The 19692-nt window shown below is 37.9% G+C and overlaps 1 protein-coding gene across 1 annotated transcript; it reads left to right on the plus strand.

Moving 5' to 3' along the window:
* The first annotated feature begins 2712 nt into the window (after nucleotides 1-2712).
* On the plus strand, nucleotides 2713-14411 carry LOC138994433 (UDP-glucuronosyltransferase 2A2-like). Its single transcript, XM_070394397.1, has 6 exons — nucleotides 2713-2716; nucleotides 4741-4889; nucleotides 9719-9850; nucleotides 11064-11151; nucleotides 11559-11778; nucleotides 12212-14411. The coding sequence occupies exons 1-6, from the start codon at nucleotides 2713-2715 to the stop codon at nucleotides 12489-12491; spliced, it is 873 nt and encodes a 290-aa protein (XP_070250498.1). The 3' UTR covers nucleotides 12492-14411.
* The last annotated feature ends 5281 nt before the right edge of the window (nucleotides 14412-19692 follow it).

The following is a 19692-nucleotide window of genomic DNA, read 5'->3' on the forward strand; positions in this document are numbered from 1 at the left end:
TTGTACCAATACATGAACATCCTATGTTCTTCCACTTGTTTATCTCTTCTTCTATCTCTTTTATCAATGTCTTATAGTTTCCTGAGTATAGGTGTTTTACCTTTTTGGTTAAGTTTATTCCTAAGTATCTGAAATTTTTTCTTGCAATGATAAATGGAATTTTTTTTTAGTTTCTCTTTCTGATAGATCATTATTGGTGTATGAAAATACCATTGAGCCTGGCCAGTGTGGCTCACTTGTTGAGCATTAACCTATAAAGCAGGACCTCACAGTTCCATACACAGTCAGAGCACAAGCCCAGGTTGCAGGCTCCATCCACAGTAAGGGGTGAGCCAGAGGCAGTAGATCAAGGATTCTCTCTCATCATTGATGTTTCTTTCTCTCTGAATCCATCTTCTTTCTTCTATGAAATCAATATATATTGAAAAAGAGTAGTTAAAGAAGACATCCCTGTCTTATACTTGTTCTTAAGGGAAATGGTTTTAGTTTTTGCCAACTGAGTATGGTGTCACCTGTACATTTGTCTTATATGGCCTTTATTATGTCAAGGTGTGATTCCTCTATTCCCACTTTGCTGGGAGTTTTTATCAAAAATGGTGTCAGATTTTCTTCAAACACTTTTCTGCATCTATTGATATAATCATGTGCTTTTTGTATTTCAGTTTGTTTATGTATTGTATCCTGTTTGTTGATTTGTGAATATTGTACAGCCTTGCATCCCTGGAATAAATCCCACTTGGTCATGGTGTATAATCTTTTTAATATGTTGCTGAGTCTTATTTGCTAATATATGTTGAGTATTTGGACAGGTTCATCATGGCTGGTCATGAAAAAGATTCCTAGGATACTTTATATTTCTTGGGGGAATGCTACACAAAAACCTAAAAAAGTAATTACTAAATCCTAAAAGACTTTGTGTCTTGAGCAGTTAAAGAGAATCACTGATTAATAGGTTGATATACACCTAATCAACCTATTTTTAATCTTTGCCTTTTCTGCTTAAAATGCTTTTATTTGCAATTTCATACACTTAGCTGAGAGCTGAATCAATCAACTCAGAATGGCTTCTACTTCAACTATCTTTGAAAAGCACAAACAAGAACAAACAAAAGATCATATCTCACACTAAATATATGATCTAATTTAATTCACTGAATATCAAATTGTTTCACAGAACTAATGTTCAAAGAAATCAACTTAAAAAAACCTTTGAGCCTGGCTAGTGTGGTCAATCTATGAACCTGGATGTCATGGTTAGATTCCGGGTCATGGCACATGCCTGGGTTGCAGGCTAGATCCCCAGTGTGGGGCATGCAGTGGGCAGCAAATCAATGATTCTCTCTTATCATTGATGTTTCTTCTCTCTTGCTCACTCTCCCTCTTTGAAATCAATGAAAATATATATTTTAAATCCTTTTATATACCCATGATTTAAACTCAAATGTAATGATTTGCTGTAATTAATTAACTCTATAATCATTATGCATGCTGGGAGCACATTACTTACTAAGCTCTATAGATATAGGAAAAAATTACAAGAATCTTGGCTCAAATCTACCCTCAGTAGCAACAGAAAACTATAATATATCTTGCCACATTTTGGCATGGTAGGATTATGAGTAAAGACCTCTGAAAAGCCTCAACTTGAGAAAAAGGACAGAAGCATTGTATAAGGAGTAGAAAAGAGGTTCTTCTATTAAACAAAAATTGTACTAATAATATTTTCACGCAAGAAGTCTTTAAAATTAAAAAACACCCCACTTAACTCACTTAAACTAACAGATTCATTTGATAATAATTTCTACTTGGTAGATAAAATTTAACCCATTAATTAACTTAACCCACATAACACACATATATTTAGAATTATCCATTTTGATTATATAATTCAATTTTATGTAAATTATATAACTAAAAGAAACTGGGTATTTGTTTATTTAATTTCAGTTTTATGTCCATAATTCCTCTTATGTAACATTTCAAATACAATTTATGAAATTATTTACAGTTTGTTTTATATTAAATTCATTTTCATTCTCTTTCCATTTATCCCTTCTATACCCATTATTATGACTCATACTTTAAATGTAGAATTTTCCTAATTGCTTTAGGTTGTCTTTCTAAAATGAGGCTCAGATCATATAAACTAAATCACTTAGGCAGAAAAAAGATTAATTTAAATAAGGTAATGACTAATAAAAATATCACCTTGGGTTTGGAATCAAGGCATGATTTGAGTCTCAAAAAAAGTACACATCCAGAGGGCAAAAACACATTAATTCAGAAGCTAAGGGATGGAGTTGTAATCTAATCTCTGGCAATTTCAAACTGAGTGTCCTCGGTCAAAATTTCATTATCAAATTATAGCCTTCGGACTAAATGACTTTACATTAAAAAGTAATGAATATAAAATGAAGCTTTCCTCCCTGGGTTTATGTCACCATCAACTTTAATTAGAATCTTAAAGTGAAAAGGATTCTCACCTGTTTTTCTCCCTTCCTCTCAGTTATAAAACATGTATTTTTTATAAACAGAAATTAAAGACTTGGTTATTTGCAATTATTTATTCTTCTGCATAAATACCTAAAATAAATACCCTAAATACCCTTCAAAACACATCAGAGAGGCAGCAATAAAGTAAGACAGCAGTAAAAAGTTGTGTGGTAACTGTAGTATGTATTTGTGAACCACACATCCCAAAAGAGGGTCATCATGAGTATGAATTATTCATGGAGTTCTTACTAATTAAATAGTGCCCCATGAATTGAAGTGATGAGATATAACACAGAAGGATGAGGTCGACTGATATTGATGGGATTCTATAACAATACTAGAGGCCCGGTGCACAAAAATTTGTGCACTCGGGGGGGAGGGGGGGTCCCCCAGCCCGGCCTGTGCCCTCTCGCAGTCTGGGACCCCTCGGGAGATAACGACCTGCTGGCTTAGGCCTGCTCCCGGGTGGCAGAGGGCAGGCCCAATTCCTAAGTGCAGCCCCTGGTCAGGCTCAGAGCAGGGCTGATTGGGGAGTTGGGGCGCCGCCCCGTCATGCACAGAGCAGGGCGGATCAGGAGGTTGCGATGCCACCCTCAGTCACGCTCAGGGTAGGGCCGATTGGGGGGTTGGGGCACCGCCCCCTGTCACACTCAAGGCAGGGTCGATGGGGAGGTTGCGGTGCCACCCCCTGTCATGCACAGAGCAGGGCCCATCAGGGAGGTTGGGGCGCTGCCCCCTGTCACGCACAGAGCAGGGCTCATCAGGGGTGTTGGGGCTCCGTACCCTGTCACGCACAGAGCAGGGCCAATCAGGGGGTTGAGGAGCTCCCCCCTGTCATGAACAGAGTAGGGCCGATAAGGGAGTTGGGGCACCACCCCCTGTCACACACAGAGCAGGGCGGATCAGGGGGTTGGGGTGCTGCACCCTGTCACACTCAGGGCAGGGCCAATGGGGAGGTCATGGCTCTACCCTGTCACACACAGAGCAAGGCCCGTGGGGGGGGAGCGGGGGTTGGGGCGCCGCACCCTGTCACACACAGAGCAGGGCCGATCAGGGGGTTGGTCCGCTGCACCCTGTCAAACACAGAGCTGTGGGGCAATCAGGGGATTGGGGAGTCCCCCCCATCAGGCACAGAGCAGGGCAGATAGGGAGGTTGTGGCCCTGCCCTCTGTCACACACAGAGGGCGATCAGGGGGTTTGGGTGCTGCCCCATGTCACCCTGATCCCGGTTCCGGGAGGCCTTGCTGCTCCTGTGCCCGGAGGCATATTACCCTTTTACTATATAGGATAGAGGCCTGGTGCACGGGTGGGGGCCAGCTGGTTTGCCCTGAAGGGTGTCCTGGATCAGGGTGGGGGTCCCCACTGGGGTGCCTGGCCAGTCTGGGTGAGAGGCTGAGGGCTGTTTTCTGGAAGCGAGTGACTGAAGCTTCCAACCGCTCCTTGTTTTCTTTTTTTTTATTTATTTATTCTGGGCCAGCTTTAGCTCTGAGGCCTCGCTGCTGAAAACATCGATACAATGTTGCTAAAGCCCGGCTGACTGAAAGCTGGTTTCTGAGGTTTTGTTTATCTTCTATGTTTGCAACATAGTTTCTTAGAGTTGTAGCTCAGAGGCGTGGAACGTTGGAGTCCTCCTTCACTGCAGCAAGCAAGCCTCATGTTCGATTCCAGCTGCTTGGCTGCCGGCCGCCATCTTGGCTGACAGTTAATTTGCATATACTCACTGATTAGCCAATGAAAAGGGTAGCGGTCGTACACTAATTACCATGTTTCTCTTTTATTAGTGTAGATGAGTAATCCTGAAATTAAAACATGCTGGAGAGGTCATGGACATATTCTTGAATAGAAGACTAGAAAACATTGTGGGGTAATTTGGTGCAAATATTGTGGAGCTAATCTATCATCTGCCATTCAATTGGAGAGAAAAAACTGGCAATAAATTAATTAGAAGTTTGGAGTTGTGTTTAAATGTTTGGTTCCTTTTATCTTGTAAAAAAAAACTTACAAATAATCTATTTTCTTTTTTTAACTTTCATTTTTATTTCTTTCATCTTTATTTATTTTTCTCTTTCTTTTTTTTTATTCCATTTGATTATATTAATGCCTCATTTCATTTGACATCTAAAAGCCATATCATTCTAGAAGACCTAAACTTAATTTTCCCTTGAGAGCTAATCATAAAGTTAGTGGTGCAATTTTCCCATTTAACTTATAGTCTATTTCCTTTTACCCAACTTTTTTTTTTTCCAGGAAGACCCACTACATTATGTGAGACTCTGGGGAAAGCTGAAATTTGGTTAATTAGAACATATTGGGATTTTGAATTTCCTCGTCCATATCTACCTAATTTTGAATTTGTTGGAGGATTGCACTGCAAACCTGCCAAACCATTACCTAAGGTAAGACTACAGCATTGATGGATTTTATGTACCTTATGATGTGATACCTGATTTCCTTTTAAAGCTTACAGTCTTGGTAACAGTAACATGATGTTGAATATCATTGGATGGCCAACTCTATTTCCATGCCAAAGGATTCTTGTGAGTTATTAATAGGTACTTTAGGTATTATATTGGGAAATCCGGCTAAAAAAACTGGCGTGATTGAAGCACATCTTAAAATATCTTTTTTTTAACAATATGGATAATTGATAGGAGCAACTGGAAACTGAAGCCATGAAAATCACTAAGGAGACTGCTGTAGTATTCTTCATAAGCATGATAAAGTTATGAAAATGGGCATATACTATGAAGGATGAGAGATAAACATGCTTTCATGAGACACTGGGATAAGTTCCACACTATTTACTGGGTGAGAGGGGAAGTAAGAGTTAAAGGAAGAAAAGGAAATAAAGATGACTCTTTGATTTTCATTTTGAATGTTTATTTGATAGTGATGGCTTCTACTGCAATAGAAAACAGAGGATAAAATTTTTTTGAGACTAATACAATGAGTCCTACATTGTGACTATTTACTTAAAGGAACAAGCGGAATTTTCAGGTAGAATTTTCTATAAGTCATTTGGGTAATATGACACAGCAACACACAGCAAAGGAAATAGGGGAGGTCACCAGCATAGAGTTCAGGAAAATGAGAGACCCAAACTTGGCTTCATTCTTTACCAACCTGATGACAGGTTTCTTTTGGAATAAAAAAGATGATTGTATACCACATTCTTAAGTCTTCAAATAAAAAAAATGTGGAGTGTCAGGGATGTTAAAAGAAAACAGTATTGAGAAACAAATGACTAATAGATAAGCGTTACATACATACTGTGTTGAACTATCAATAGTGAGTGAAGAGGAAACCCTCATTTACTTATACTGCGAGAAGATTTTAAAAATCCCTTTAGGAAGTTTTCAGGGTACATGATGTTCGTAGGAGATTCTTGATTTATTTTACAGAAGGCTCTAAGAAATTGAAGGCTCAGGCATGAATTGCTATCCAGAAACTGTGACTTGCAGTGTCTGACATGGAGCCAGAGCAAATGCTGAAAGACAGGCACCAGTTTCAGAAAATCCTCATTCTGAGTGTAGTCCCACAGAAACGTTGAGAGGATAGTAAAACTGAGAATATTAATGCAGAAAAATCATCAAAGCAGAAAGTGGACCTATAGTCTTTGCCAACTGTACCTACCTGCATCAGATTGCTGTACTTGCAAAGGAAAGACTACTAAATCATTCTGAATTTCTAGCATCATATCTATTAAAAAAACAAGTCACAGTTGGAAGATGGAAACTAACTTATTGGGAAGAAAAGAAAAATTTGGTTTCTGTGATTAAGAGGAAGCTTTAATTGTCGTAATCCCCTGCGCCCCCTTTTTGTAAGTATAAGAAACTTCAGAATAGCAACTCATTACTGGAGTTGCAGAAGAAAACATATTTCACTTATTTTTATTTAATCAAAATACTTATTTAATGAGTGTATTATGTACATTTTTTTCTCTGAGTGTCCTTAAATTTTTCTAAATCACCTTCAAAATAAACTGTTAAAACATCAAAAAAAGCAAAAACGATGATGACAGGTCCTCCAATCAAGAAGACACACTCACACACACACACACACACACACAAACACACACACACACAAACACACACACATTTTATTCAAACTCCATGTGTTTGGGAAGGTGAATCAAAATAATAACAAAATAATTTCTGTGGTGTCAAATATGTCCTCCTAATATTAATGAAGCCGACATCATCTCTTTTCTGGTCATTTAATAGCCTTTAATTGGGGAATATGTGACTCCAGAGTTGCCACAAAAGCAGTCACAAGAAATACATGATGCATGTCTAGAGGATGTCATTCTCATAGAATATGATCTGACTGGGCCCAAACCCAGAGTTTCCCATGGCCAACTTGTACAACTCTAAATGGTGAGGCAGTTTAATTTACAGAAGTAGCTATGTATCAACTCTGTGCTAAGGCTGAAATTAAGAACATTGGAGCTAATGTTCACTGAGTTGGGAGTTTTATACATCAAAAAGACAGGCAATCACTATCTCCTAAAAGTAATTTATAACTATAGAGCTGTTTAAATATGTTATATCTCTTTTTCCAAAACATTACTATTACTATTCTAGAGGCCCAATACCCCTGGCTGTCGGCACTGGCTTCCCTTTGGCACCGGGGACCCAGGCTTGCTTCCCTCTAGCTGCCAGCAGTCACCAGGGACCCGGGCTGGCTTCCCTCCAGGAATGCGTCGGCACCCAGGACCCTGGCTGGCTTTGCTCCAGCTGCTGGCAGGCATCCGGGACCCTGGCTTCGTTACAGCCTGGGCTTTGTCTGGAAGAATGTCTGGTCTAATTAGCATATTACCCTTTTATTATTATAGACTAGTAGCCCAGTGCACAAAATTCATGCACATTAAACGGGATAAATTGCCCTAACCGGTTTGGCTCAGTGGATAGAGTATCGGCCTGTGGACTCAAGGGTCCCAAGTTCGATTACGGTCAAGGACATGTACCTTGGTTGCAGGCACATCCCCAGTGGGGAGTATGCAGGAGACAGCTGATTGATGTTTCTCTCTCATCGATGTTTCTATCTCTCTATCCCTTTTCCTTCCTCTCTGTAAAAAATCAATAAAATATATTTTTTTAAAAAGGGAATTAATTAGCGGAGATATTTTAATATTGCTATTTGCCCTTTTTCTATAATAGAAGTGTTAGAGATGAAAGGAAATTAGTAAAATGTATATGAAAATAATATATAAATTTATTAATAAATAAACAGTAACAAAAGGATATAACAACAACAGAGGCATGTTATAAAAACAACAAAAACATGATATGAAAACAACAAAAACATGATATGAAAACAACAGTGATGCAAACAATGACTGATAAAGTGATTAAACTTATTCTAATATCTCCCTCCCTGTACGCCACATTAAGAGTGAAAACACTTTCAGAGTGCTTGACTAATTTCCCTTGTGATGAAGTACTTAGAATTTTAACTGTAACATCACATGCTCTTCAAACTCGAGAGAAAGCAACATATAACTGACCATGTGCCAAAACGGGTTCAGGTAGGAACATGCCTACTCTGTCTAGAGTTTGTCCTTGTGATTTATTAATAGTCATCACAAATGCTGGCATCACGGGAAACAGTCATCGAATCAATTTAAATGGGAGGCCAGTGTCAGATGGGGAGAAATTAATTCTTGGAATCAGAACAGCCTCTCCCTCTGCAGATCCTGTTAATACTACAGCTTTGATAATGTTAGGTCATAATCTTTTGATAATAAATCTGGTACCATTACAAAGACCCCATTTACTGTTGAGATTTCTCAATAACATGGTGATTGCACCCACTTTCAATTTTAATTTATGACACGGCATTCCCGAAGGAGTAATACTATTAAGAAATTCAATGGTAAAATTTTCTTTTTCAGCATCCTCTGTGGAATCAAAGGAATCATCACTCAAATATGTGTGAAAATCTCCATGGAGTATATCCAAAATTTCTTCATTTAATTTTTGAACATGCTCATTGTTTGGACAAAGAATTGCACGTTTAGATATATGTTTAATATTATCTATAGCAGTGGTTCTCAACCTTGGCTGCACATTAGAATCACCTGGGAATCTCTTTAAAATCCTGATTCCTGGGCCTCATCCTCCGGAAATTGTTTCTTTGTTATGGGTGGGGCCACAACATTAGTAACAAAGAAACAGAATTAAAACTTTATTGTGTGGAGCCGCTACAGAGTTTTGGACAGGTTCAAGCCTTGGACTCATGAGAGGGCACAGTCATCTCATTGCCACGTGCAAGTCCTATCTTGGAGGGCAGGGCCCTTCCAGCACAATGATAGCCAACAGCTGTAGTTGTAAGCTTGAACCTATGGTCCGAACACTTGGCCCCACGTGCCTGAGTGATGTAGGCTTGATAGAGTTCAGGTGCATGTAGTTGAGTAGGATTGAAACCCAGGAGAATGTTGTAAACATCTTGGTCATGCCCTTACTTTGCCTCCTAGCATCTGCTATAAAATAAAGGCATGGCTGTGGGAGTGGTCGCTGTCTCTCAGAGAAGCAGCATCCCACCAAGACCTGGCTTTCATTCTCTTGTCTGTCTTTTCTAAACCTTTCAGCTGTCCCCACTCTGGTTCACCCCTGGCTGTGCTGGCGCATGGCACACTTTAGAAAGATCTGCCTCCACGCTCTGAGGGCAGGTTCCTGCCTCAAACCCCACCCTTACAGGAAACAGCTCTGGGAAACAGCTTGGGGGAGGATGCAGCCTCTGACAAGAAAACCCCTGCAGGACTGACTTCCTTCCACTTGGTTGCAGCGGATCTTCTGGACGTGATGAACACCACCCATGGTTTTTATATAAGTAGATACCACAATTCTAACAAATATCTGCTTAGGCATAAAGGAAGACTTGAACGTGAAAAATTACTAATGAAGCCATAGGCAGATCAACACATTAATGATATATTAGATGTAAACTGTAACTTTATTGGGGTGACATTGGTTAATAAATTTATATAGTTTCAAGTGTACAAATCTATGATACATTATCCGTATATTGTATTATATATTTTCTCCTAAAGAGCTTAGGTGGTTAATGTTAAGCACCATTTTTCTTGAAAAGTGTCAATGATTTTTTAAAAATCTAACCAGGCCTCTGACAATTCCCTTGAATATTTATTTTAGAAATATAAGAGAACTTTATTTTATTCCCTAAGATACAGTATATCTATGATACAAAGAATTTTTCTCTACAGGAAATAGAAGAATTTGTCCAGAGCTCAGGCAATGATGGTATTGTGGTGTTTTCTCTGGGTTCAATCATCCAAAATCTCACAGAAGAAAAGGGCAATCTTATTGCCTCAGCCCTTGCCCAGATTCCACAGAAGGTTAGTACAACCTTTAATCCTGCTGGGCTGGTGTCTTTCCCACTGAAAGTTGAATCTCATTTTACACTTAACATATCAGGTACCAGTATTTAGTAAACATTTGTAAAACATTACAATAGTGAGTGTAGGCATATTTGCACCTTGCTTGCTGAGCTTTCTGTTACAATCATTTGTTTTCAATGAAATAGAGATAAAAACATTAAGCACCATTTTTCATGAAATCTTAAGGCCTGCTCTAACAACTCCCAAATAGTTCTGAAGTGCCTTTACTCCAAGACCAGGAAAAAGGAGAAATGAAATGGCAAACATAGATATGAAAGCTGCATAAGAATATCCTCCATGTCTTTGTTTGTATTAGGACTTGATTCATCATAGTTAAGCACAGAAGTAGAAGCCTAGATTCACTTAGCGTTTTAATTAACATTTTCTAGAATTAAAAGGCCATGGGAATGTTAATATAGTCTAACACTTTGCATGTCCTAATTTATAATATTCAGTTCATTTTAATGTTATCACCACCATCCTAGATTACTGCTCTTTTTATATTGCTATTTATAAAACATCCAACAGCTGTTTGTTTGTTTTTTTGTATATTTGGTTAAATTCCATAAAATTCTATAAAAATTATATATAAATGCAAATATGATAATTGAAGAAATGAAACCAAACAATATACTTCACCAAACTTTGGAATATAAGCAAAAGCACTACCTTATTTTTACTTTAAAATAAAGAAGTTGTGGGAGAAAAAAGAAATAGAAAGAAATGGAGGATGAAATGATAACCAGTCATCCAAAAAATAAGTAGTTAAAATCTAAAGCAATGTTTGTAAGAAACACTAATATGAAGATAAAGCTACGAGCACCAGTGATAAAAATTATATGGAGGTCCTGGGCCATAAAAATTTTAACTCCCAAACTCTGACTCATTAGGCTATCATGGCATTATTTTCTAAGTCTTCACTTATAATCTCACTCCTGGAAGTTCTTAGTGATAATAGACAAAATGATATCTGGCAATTACCACAAACTCGTTTAAAAAGGTTGTTATAAAGAGCCCCACTACTTCTTTGTGTTTATAGAGTACACTTCTATACTCCCTTCTCAACTATCACCTAAAGTAGAGTAGATGCATGGTGTATACAAACTCTACAACCTTAAAACGTCATTATCCTGTGGTATTACTTGTGAAGTATATTGACTGTCTTCCACAGGTTTTATGGAGATACACAGGAAAGAAACCAGCCACATTAGGAGCCAATACTCAGCTCTATGACTGGCTACCCCAGAATGATCTTCTTGGTAAGACTAAGGAGAAGAAAGGCTATATAGTAGTTGATGGACAAGTTGATCAATTCTTTAACAGCTAATAATAACATAAAAACTAATATCAACAAACAGTTAACAATAGTAAATATTTTTCATTTTACCTCTAATTCAAAAAGATATAATTAAATATTTGACCATTAATTTTATAGATTCATACTTGCTATGAATTTAGATAAGAGTTTCAGGAACACAGAGGGAATTAATGCCTCCTTTTCCTAGGATAACAATTTTCTGTGGTAGCAGTGCCCCACAGGAAATACTGTAGAAAATAATGCCTTCTTCAATAACTTATCCCATAGATCTTCCTCTTCTGTCTCTGCTTTTCTGTTCATGCATTATAATAAAATTTTCACCCACTTCTCATCCTATCCCCACACTAGGTCATCCAAAAACCAAAGCTTTTATCACTCATGGTGGAATAAATGGGATCTATGAAGGTATCTATCATGGGATCCCTATGGTGGGAGTTCCCATGTTTGCTGATCAGCATGATAACATTGCTCACATGAAGGCCAAAGGAGCAGCTGTGGAGGTGAACATGCACACAATGACAAGTGCTGACTTGCTCAAGGCCTTGAGAACAGTCATTAATGATCCTTCGTAAGTACTACTTCTTTCTAAAGGATTACCATTGATTGTATGAAGCACCATACAAGAACATGTTAGGGATCATGCTTACCTTGCAATGGAACTTTTCCCATAATCTTGGAACATTCACAATCTTGGTCTTGGAAATCTTCTGGAAAGTACAATTCATAATGTCACACTTCCAACTCAGAAAAATTGGGCTTCAATTAACAACTGTTTTATTCTTATTGTTTTTTCTATGCCTGCATTTAACCGCATTCAGTTAATAATATATTTATTTTACCATCTCCCTACTATGTGTGTTAAAATTCTATACAATGAGCAGTGTTCATGTAACAATTCTGTGGCCCTTAGTTTAACTTTTATAACATGTGTCATGTCACAAACAAAAAAAAAATTTCATTCATTTCTTTCTTTTTTGCCTTGTTCCTTATTTGCTTTCCAGCTATAAAGAGAATGTGATGAGATTATCAAGGATTCACCATGATCAACCTGTAAAGCCCTTGGATCGAGCGGTCTTCTGGATCGAGTATGTCATGCGCCACAAAGGAGCCAAACACCTGCGGCCAGCTGTCCACAACCTCACCTGGTTCCAGTACCACTCTTTGGATGTCATTGGGTTCCTGCTGGCCTGTGCAGCATCTGCTATATTCTTGATCACAAAATGTTGTTTATTTTCTTGCCGAAAATTTGGTAAAACTGGAAAGAGGAAAAAGAGAGAATAGATCTTTCCAACTTAGGCAAACTCCTGAGTGGACAAACCTGTTTCTTCCTGCACATCCTTCTTGTTTTCAATTTTCAAGTTCCTCTTTTTTTAGCCTAAAGAAACAGCCTAGAATTCCCCATGATCATTCACTGGTGATCATGTCCCATTCTTCCTTTATAGCCTCAGGTATGTTTACCCTCTTCCTCTTTATCCACTTTCTGGCACAGGGACATTAATAACTCTAAAAATTCTATTCATGATATCACTACTTTAATTGCATAACCTTCAGTGATATGATGATTGCTGGAGATAACAAAATTTGAGCCCAATTTCATGAATGTGGGGATCTGAGAATAATACAACCAATCATATAAACAGGGAAATGTCTTCAAATGTTAGTTTGCTATGAAAATAAGATTTCTGTTTTAAATAAAAATAAGCCTCTCTACTTACCCGATGTTATTAGGATTAGGCCAAAATTGAAAATAATGATGATAAGACATCCTGCTTTGGAATGTTTACAAAGTTTCTATAAAGCTCAGCATTGGTCTGCTCAGGTGCCATAACAAAATACTACAGACTCAGCGGCATAAGCAACAGAAATTATTTTTTCACAATTCTGGAGGCTAGATATACAAGATCAAGATGCCAGCAGGGCCTGGCTGCAGTGGCTCCGTGGTTGAGCATGGTGGACCTATGAACTAGGAGGTCACTGTTCCATTTCTGTCAGGGCACATGCCTGGGTTGCAAGCTCCATACCTGGTAAGGGGCGTGCAGGAGGCAGTCAATCAATGATTCTCACATCATTGATGTTTCTATCTCTCTCTCCCTCTCCCTCTCTGAAATCAACAAATATGCATGTGTATATGTATATATATATATATATATATATATATATATATATATAAAAGAGATGCCAACAGAGTTGGTTTCTGGTGAGGCCTCCTTGCTGACTGTAGAGAGCAATCTTCACCCTTTGTCCTCTCATGGCCTTTCCTCTGTATGCCCCTGGTAAGAAAAAGACGCCTTATGTCTCTTCCTCTTCTTACAAGGATACAAGTCTTCTGGGATTAGAGTCCACCTTCATAAGCTAATTTGTTTGTAAATATCTTGTTAAAGGTCTTATCTCCAACTATAGACACATTGGGAGTTAAGGCTTCAATATATAAATTTGAGAGGGGTACACACTTTAGTCCATAACAAACTCTACCAAAAAATTATGACTGTTTTTACTTTAATCAATAAATATTTCTGTGTGCCTTTTATGTACTAGGGAAAGTTCTGAGCATTTCTTTAGACTATAAAGATAACCAATGGAATGATTTTTTCCCCCAACAAGTGAAAATGACAGTAATGTTTTAAAAGTAAAGAGATTATTTTCGAAGAAATAAATTAAAGAATTATAGAAGAATTGTTTTATTAATTTTAATGAGATTTTTAAAGACCAGTACAATTGATAATCTGAAAGTTAAATGTCAATTCATTATATTTAAAAATCACTGGTATTCATAATGTAAGTAATCCTATATAATAAAGAGGTAATATGCAAATTTATCCTCACTCCATCACGCCACAACAAGATGGCTATGCCCACAATGGAGGCAGGGTTCCTGTAACACAATATGGCTGTGCCCACAGCAGAGGCGGGGTTCCCATAATGAGCCATAAGGAAAATCAGCAGGGACCTGAGACTGCGTGGCACCGGGCCAGGTCGGGGGACCTGAGGATGCGCCACCCAAGCGGTGGGGCTTGACAGGGAACCTCAGGCTGTGCCCTCAGCCCAGCAGGGCTTGATGGGGAATCTCAGGCCACATCCCCATCCAGCAGGGCTTGAAGGGGCACCTCCGGCCATGCACCCCATCTGGCAGGGCTTGACGGGATACCCTTGCACAGATTTCGTGCTCCAGGCCTCTAGTTCTGTCATAAAGAAATAGGTGTTCCTCTTACTATCAAATAAAAATGATTATCAAAAATATTTTCGTATTTTTATATTAAGAAAAATCATTTGATCAATTTTCTTTCAATGAATATTATATTCTTTTAAAAGCAATCTTTATATAGAATCCAGCACTTTGAAAAGAGTGTGAAAAAATATTTTCAGAAAAGAAGATGTTATCTTCCATGCTATACTCAATTGTGGGAGGAACATTGCTCCTCACAATAAGATTTTTAAGTGTTCAGTAAAGTAACCAATAATTCTATCTTGGAAATAGATGAAGAACAGAGCTCTTTCTATAAATTATAAAGCTAGAGACAACATTGCATGGAAGACAGAAATCTAGAAGTCCTATCTGTCTTTAACCTCTTCTCACCCTCCTGATGCAGAAGCACATAAGTAAAATATTATGTTCATAATATTATTTACTTTTCTAATCAAGTGATATGCTGATTCCTGGGGAGTGCACAAAATATGGGCTAAATTCAATGGATGTAAGGAACTCAGAATAGAAAAATTAACAACTTGCAATAGATGACAAAAATCAGGAAAATTTAGTATCCTAGGAGGTTAGTTGTCAGGATAAACAATGATTTCCTTTTATCAATAAAAATGAGCCCTTCTACATGCTAATGTTACTGGGATTAAAGTATGAACTGATATAACAAGGATAGGGCCAGACTCTAGGAAAGGTTTACTATATTTTCATATTGCTCTTCTAGATAATTCTGGCCTACATGCTGCTTTAAGATGACCAATATTTTGTGTATTACCTCCACCTGTTACTGCCTTAAAAAATTAAGAAAATTAGAATTTTCCCAGATTTAAAAAAATAGTCAACAATATGTTAAAGTTAAGCAGATTATTTTAGAAGTAATTATAAAAAAATATAGAAAAATTACTAATTTTGTGAAACTTGTAGTTAACAGTAACTGATTTCCTCTAGTGCCGTGGTCGGCAAACCGTGGCTTGCGAGCCACATGTGCCTCTTTGGTCGCTTGAGTGTGGCTCTTCCTAAGCCTTAGGAGTACCCTAATTAAGTTAATAACAATGTACCTACCTATATAGTTTAAGTTTTAAAAATCTGGCTCTCAAAAGAAATTTCAATTGTTGTACTGTTGATATTTGGCTCTGTTGAATAATGACTATGCCGACCACTGCTCTAGAGTAATTTTCAGTTAAAAAATTAACTTTTGGGGGGTTGGTTTTATTACTGGTTATTTTTTTGTTTTTGTTTATATTTTAAAATCTTTATTGTTGAGAGTTTTAGAGATGTCCCTTTTTTTCCCCCCATTGCCTCCTATCTGGTCTGCAAAGGTTCTGATGAGAAATAAGCCAATAGTCATATGGGCACTACCTTGTAGGTAATTATCTGCATTACTTTTGCTGCTTTTAAGATTATCTCTTTGACTTTAACTTTTAGCATTTTAGTTATGATGTGTCTTGCTATGGACCTCTTTGGTTATCTCTTATTTGGGACTTTCTGTGCTTCCTGAACTTTTAAGTCTATTTCTTTGACCAGTAGGGGAAGTTTTCAGTCATTATTTCTTCATATAGGTTTTCAGTATCTTGCTCACTCTCTTCTCCTTCTGGCACATCCATAATGTGAATGTTGGTATTCTTGAAGTTGTCCTAGAAGTTCCTTAAACTACATTCACATTTTTGGATTCTTTTTTCTTTTTGCTCTTCTGGTTGGGTGTTTTTTCTTCCTCATATTCCAAATTGTTGATTTGATTCTCAGAATCTTCTACTCTACTGTTTAATCCCTGTAAATTATTCTCTATTTCAGTTAGTATATGCTTAATTTCTGACTGGTCCTTTTTCAAGTCCTCATAAGTCTCACTAAGTCCCTTGTATCTCATATTTAGTCCCTTGATGCTCTCATTAATATCCTTGATCAACCTTAAAATCACTGTTTTGAACCCTGTATCCAGTAGTTAGCTTGTTTTCATTTCATATCATTTATTTTCTGGAGATTTCTTCAGTCCTTTTATTGCTGATATGTTTCTTTGTCTCCACATTTTGGCTTCTTTTCTATGTTTGTTTCTATGTATTAGGTAGAGCTTCTATGTCTCTTAGATTGGTAGAGTGGCCTTGTGTAGTAGGTGTCCTGTAGGGCCCAGTGGCTCAGACTCCCTAGTCACCTGAGTTGGCCACTCTAGGTGTGCCCCTGTGTGGGTTATGTGCAAAGTCTTGTTGTAGTTGAGCCTTAATTGCTGTTGGTGTCACTGGGAGGAGCTGACCTCCAGGTTAGCTACAACTACAGTGGAAGAGCTGCTATGCAGTGGACACCACTTTGGAGCAAGACTTGCTTCACTGGGGCTTTGGTGCTCACTGAGTCTGTTCCTTGAGTGTGTTCCTTGTGGATGTGTAGAGTTTGATGTGGTCTAAAGCTGTCCTTCAGGTTCACTAGCTCTGGGACCTCCTTGAAAGTACAAAGTCAGCCACTTCCTGTGGCCACCAGACAGGAGCTATAGGGTGATCTGTTGATGACTGCTACTTGTATTGGACTTGGAACTGCCCAGATGAAGTCAAGCTGTGAAGAAAGGCAGGATGATGCTAGTGTCAGGTCTTGGGCCTCTTATTGATAGGTGTGTGGCACATTAGTGACAGTTGCTTGTTCGAGAGATTTTAGAAGAGTCTGAAGCCTGAGCCAGGACAGGCCATTCATATGGAAAAGCCACAGCAAACAGCTTGTGGGGCTGCAACTAGGATTGGGCAGGGTCTCATGAAATCAACCAGGCAGAGCGAATAATTTTAGCCATACTGATGGAAACTCAGATATGGCTGCCAGTCGGTCAACTCTGGGAAAGGAGGAAGGGGGGACTGTCCCAGCACAGGAATAATGACCCCGCCAAGCACATCCTTCTTAGAAAAAGCCACTATAAATTCTTACCCTGATGGCAGACAATCAAGTCCCTGATTCCCCAAATGCTACCATCTAGGACTGGATCTCAAAGGGAGAAGGACTACGTAAGTTCATATTCTGGCCCTTTAAGAGGAACTGCTTGGGACTGCAGCCTCTGAGTTAGTCAGCCACAGTCCTTGCTGTTTTTTACAGTCCAAAGATATGGGACTTCTCTTCACAACTCTGGAGTCCTGAGTTAGGACTGGTGTGCGGCTGGGACACCTGGCATCTCATAGGAGGCCTGCATAGTGGAGATATTCCTCCTGATTACAAAAACACCACACATGGGTATCAGAACAGCCTGTCCGTTCCTGTGCCCCTCCTACAAGTCTCAATGTACTTTCTTCTTTACTTCACTAGTTGTAGGATTTCCATTTAGCCAGATTTCAGACAGTTCTAAATGATGGTTGTTCTGTATTTTAGTTGTAATTTTAATGTGGTTGTGTGAGGCAGCAAGTACTGGTGCTTATATGTGCTGCCATTTTGGTTCTCCTATATTTTATGGTTTTTATGTCCTTTTTTATGCTTACTATCTTTTTGTTGAAGTTCTAACTGAGTTCCTCTATTCTTCTCCTAAGCTCCTTGAGAAACTTTATTACCATTCCTTTGAACTCTGTACCTAGTAAATTGCTTTCCTCCATTTCATCTAGGTTCTTACCTGGAAATTTTTCCACTTCTTTATCTGGGGCATGTTTCTTTGTCTTCCTATTGGCCTGCCTAAAACTCAGGATTTAAAACAGCAATGTATAATTTGCTCATTATCCTTCAGATCAGCAATTTGGGCTGAGCTCAGTAAATGTTGCTACTTTGGGATTTGCCTGGGATCATTTATTAGGATACAGTTAGCTGTCAGCTTGGCTGAGGCATAATGGTCCAGGAAAGCCTCACATACATGTATGAAGTTTGGCAGATTAGCAGGGCACTTTGATTCTTACTTCATGTGAGCTATCTAATAGGCAAGTCTGGGCTTCGTCACATGATAACAGAATTCCAGAAGAGCTTCTTTGAAAGTTCTAGACCTAGGTTTAGAAGTTGCACGGTATAACTTCTGCCATATTCTATTGATAAAACAGGTCATGAGGCAAGTCCAAATTCAAAGGATGTTGAAATAGACCCATACCTCTCAATATGAGTTGCAAAGAATATATAGCATTTGTAACATACGACAGAAAAAAAAATTCATTTAATATATTTATAAAATCAAGTGAAGGTCAGTAATAGGAAATATAATTTTCAAATCCAATTCTAGTAAAAAATATCTATTTTATGTATAAGAAAGTATTATGTTTTGTGAAATCTTTATGTTTACTTGCCTTTAAAATTAAACAATTCTATGAGATTACAGCTAAGGTTTCATTTGACTTTCTGAATCAAAGTCTCTGATTGCTCTCTTCTAGTTTCAAATATTCTACTATTCTAATATTTCTATTATGTAATATCTCTGTTAAGAAGGACAAATGTTTATCTGTGAATGAGTTTTCTCTGGGAATTATTACCCTTCCTTCTAAATGGATTAAAAATAATTCATTAAGTAGATCTAAAATTTTGGGAGTTAACATTAGAATTATCAATGTCTGTTTTCTGAAACATGAAGCTAAATGTGAAAGTCTCCTATGTTTTTCCTATCTGAATGATTTCTGATATTGATTTTATAACAACCTCCTTTTTGCAGGAGGCAACAGGAAATTAGTGAACACTTAGTAAAAATTTACTCTGTTTTAGAAAAGTTCTAAGTCCTTTATATGTATTAACTCACAGAAGACACACAGAAATCCTTTTTTTAGGCATTATTATTCTTTCTTTTTTAGGACTATGTAAACTGAAGTACAGGAAGTTCAGGCCCTCTACCCAAGTTTTCATGGGGAGGAAGTAACGAAGGTGGGACTAAAACAGAGTAGTCTGGCACCTGGACCTAACTACTTTGCATATTGCATTAATTAAAAAAGAAGAGAAAGACACTGACTCCAAAACTCCACATATTACTTGAAGAGATACTGTGCTAAGTACCAAGTGTACAACAATATAGAAGACCAAGAAAGTTAGTTTTTCTTGATCTGAGTGGTCTTTTCAACAGACACTTTCCATAGTCAGAGTACATTGCTCAACTAGCCAAACTTATTTTAGCCAAGGAAGGTGTTTCCTTATCACCATCTCTCATGTATAAAATATTTTTGTTATGTCACTATTATAAAAATATTTTAAAACCTAAGAAAAACAATCCCCCAAGGAAAGAAAAGGGGGAATAGCCAGAAAAGGAGCTAAATGAAACTGAGGCATGTTGTCAGAAAAGCAATTGAGAGTAAGGGTCTTACAGTTCATAAACTGGATGGATGAGAAAATCAACAACTTATGTAAGAATCAAGAGGAAATAAAAAA

The sequence above is a fragment of the Myotis yumanensis genome, unplaced genomic scaffold (assembly GCF_028538775.1).
Source record: "Myotis yumanensis isolate MYYU_CA2020_CCGP unplaced genomic scaffold, mMyoYum1.0.hap1 SCAF_1, whole genome shotgun sequence".
In the NCBI taxonomy this organism is placed as follows: domain Eukaryota; kingdom Metazoa; phylum Chordata; class Mammalia; order Chiroptera; family Vespertilionidae; genus Myotis; species Myotis yumanensis.

Bases quoted from the DNA above. Each gene is read 5' to 3' on its own strand.
- LOC138994433 (XM_070394397.1), top strand. The intron at 9,851-11,063 runs GTTAGTACAACC...TGTCTTCCACAG, and splicing joins TTGCCCAGATTCCACAGAAG to GTTTTATGGAGATACACAGG. The intron at 11,152-11,558 runs GTAAGACTAAGG...TCCCCACACTAG, and splicing joins ACCCCAGAATGATCTTCTTG to GTCATCCAAAAACCAAAGCT.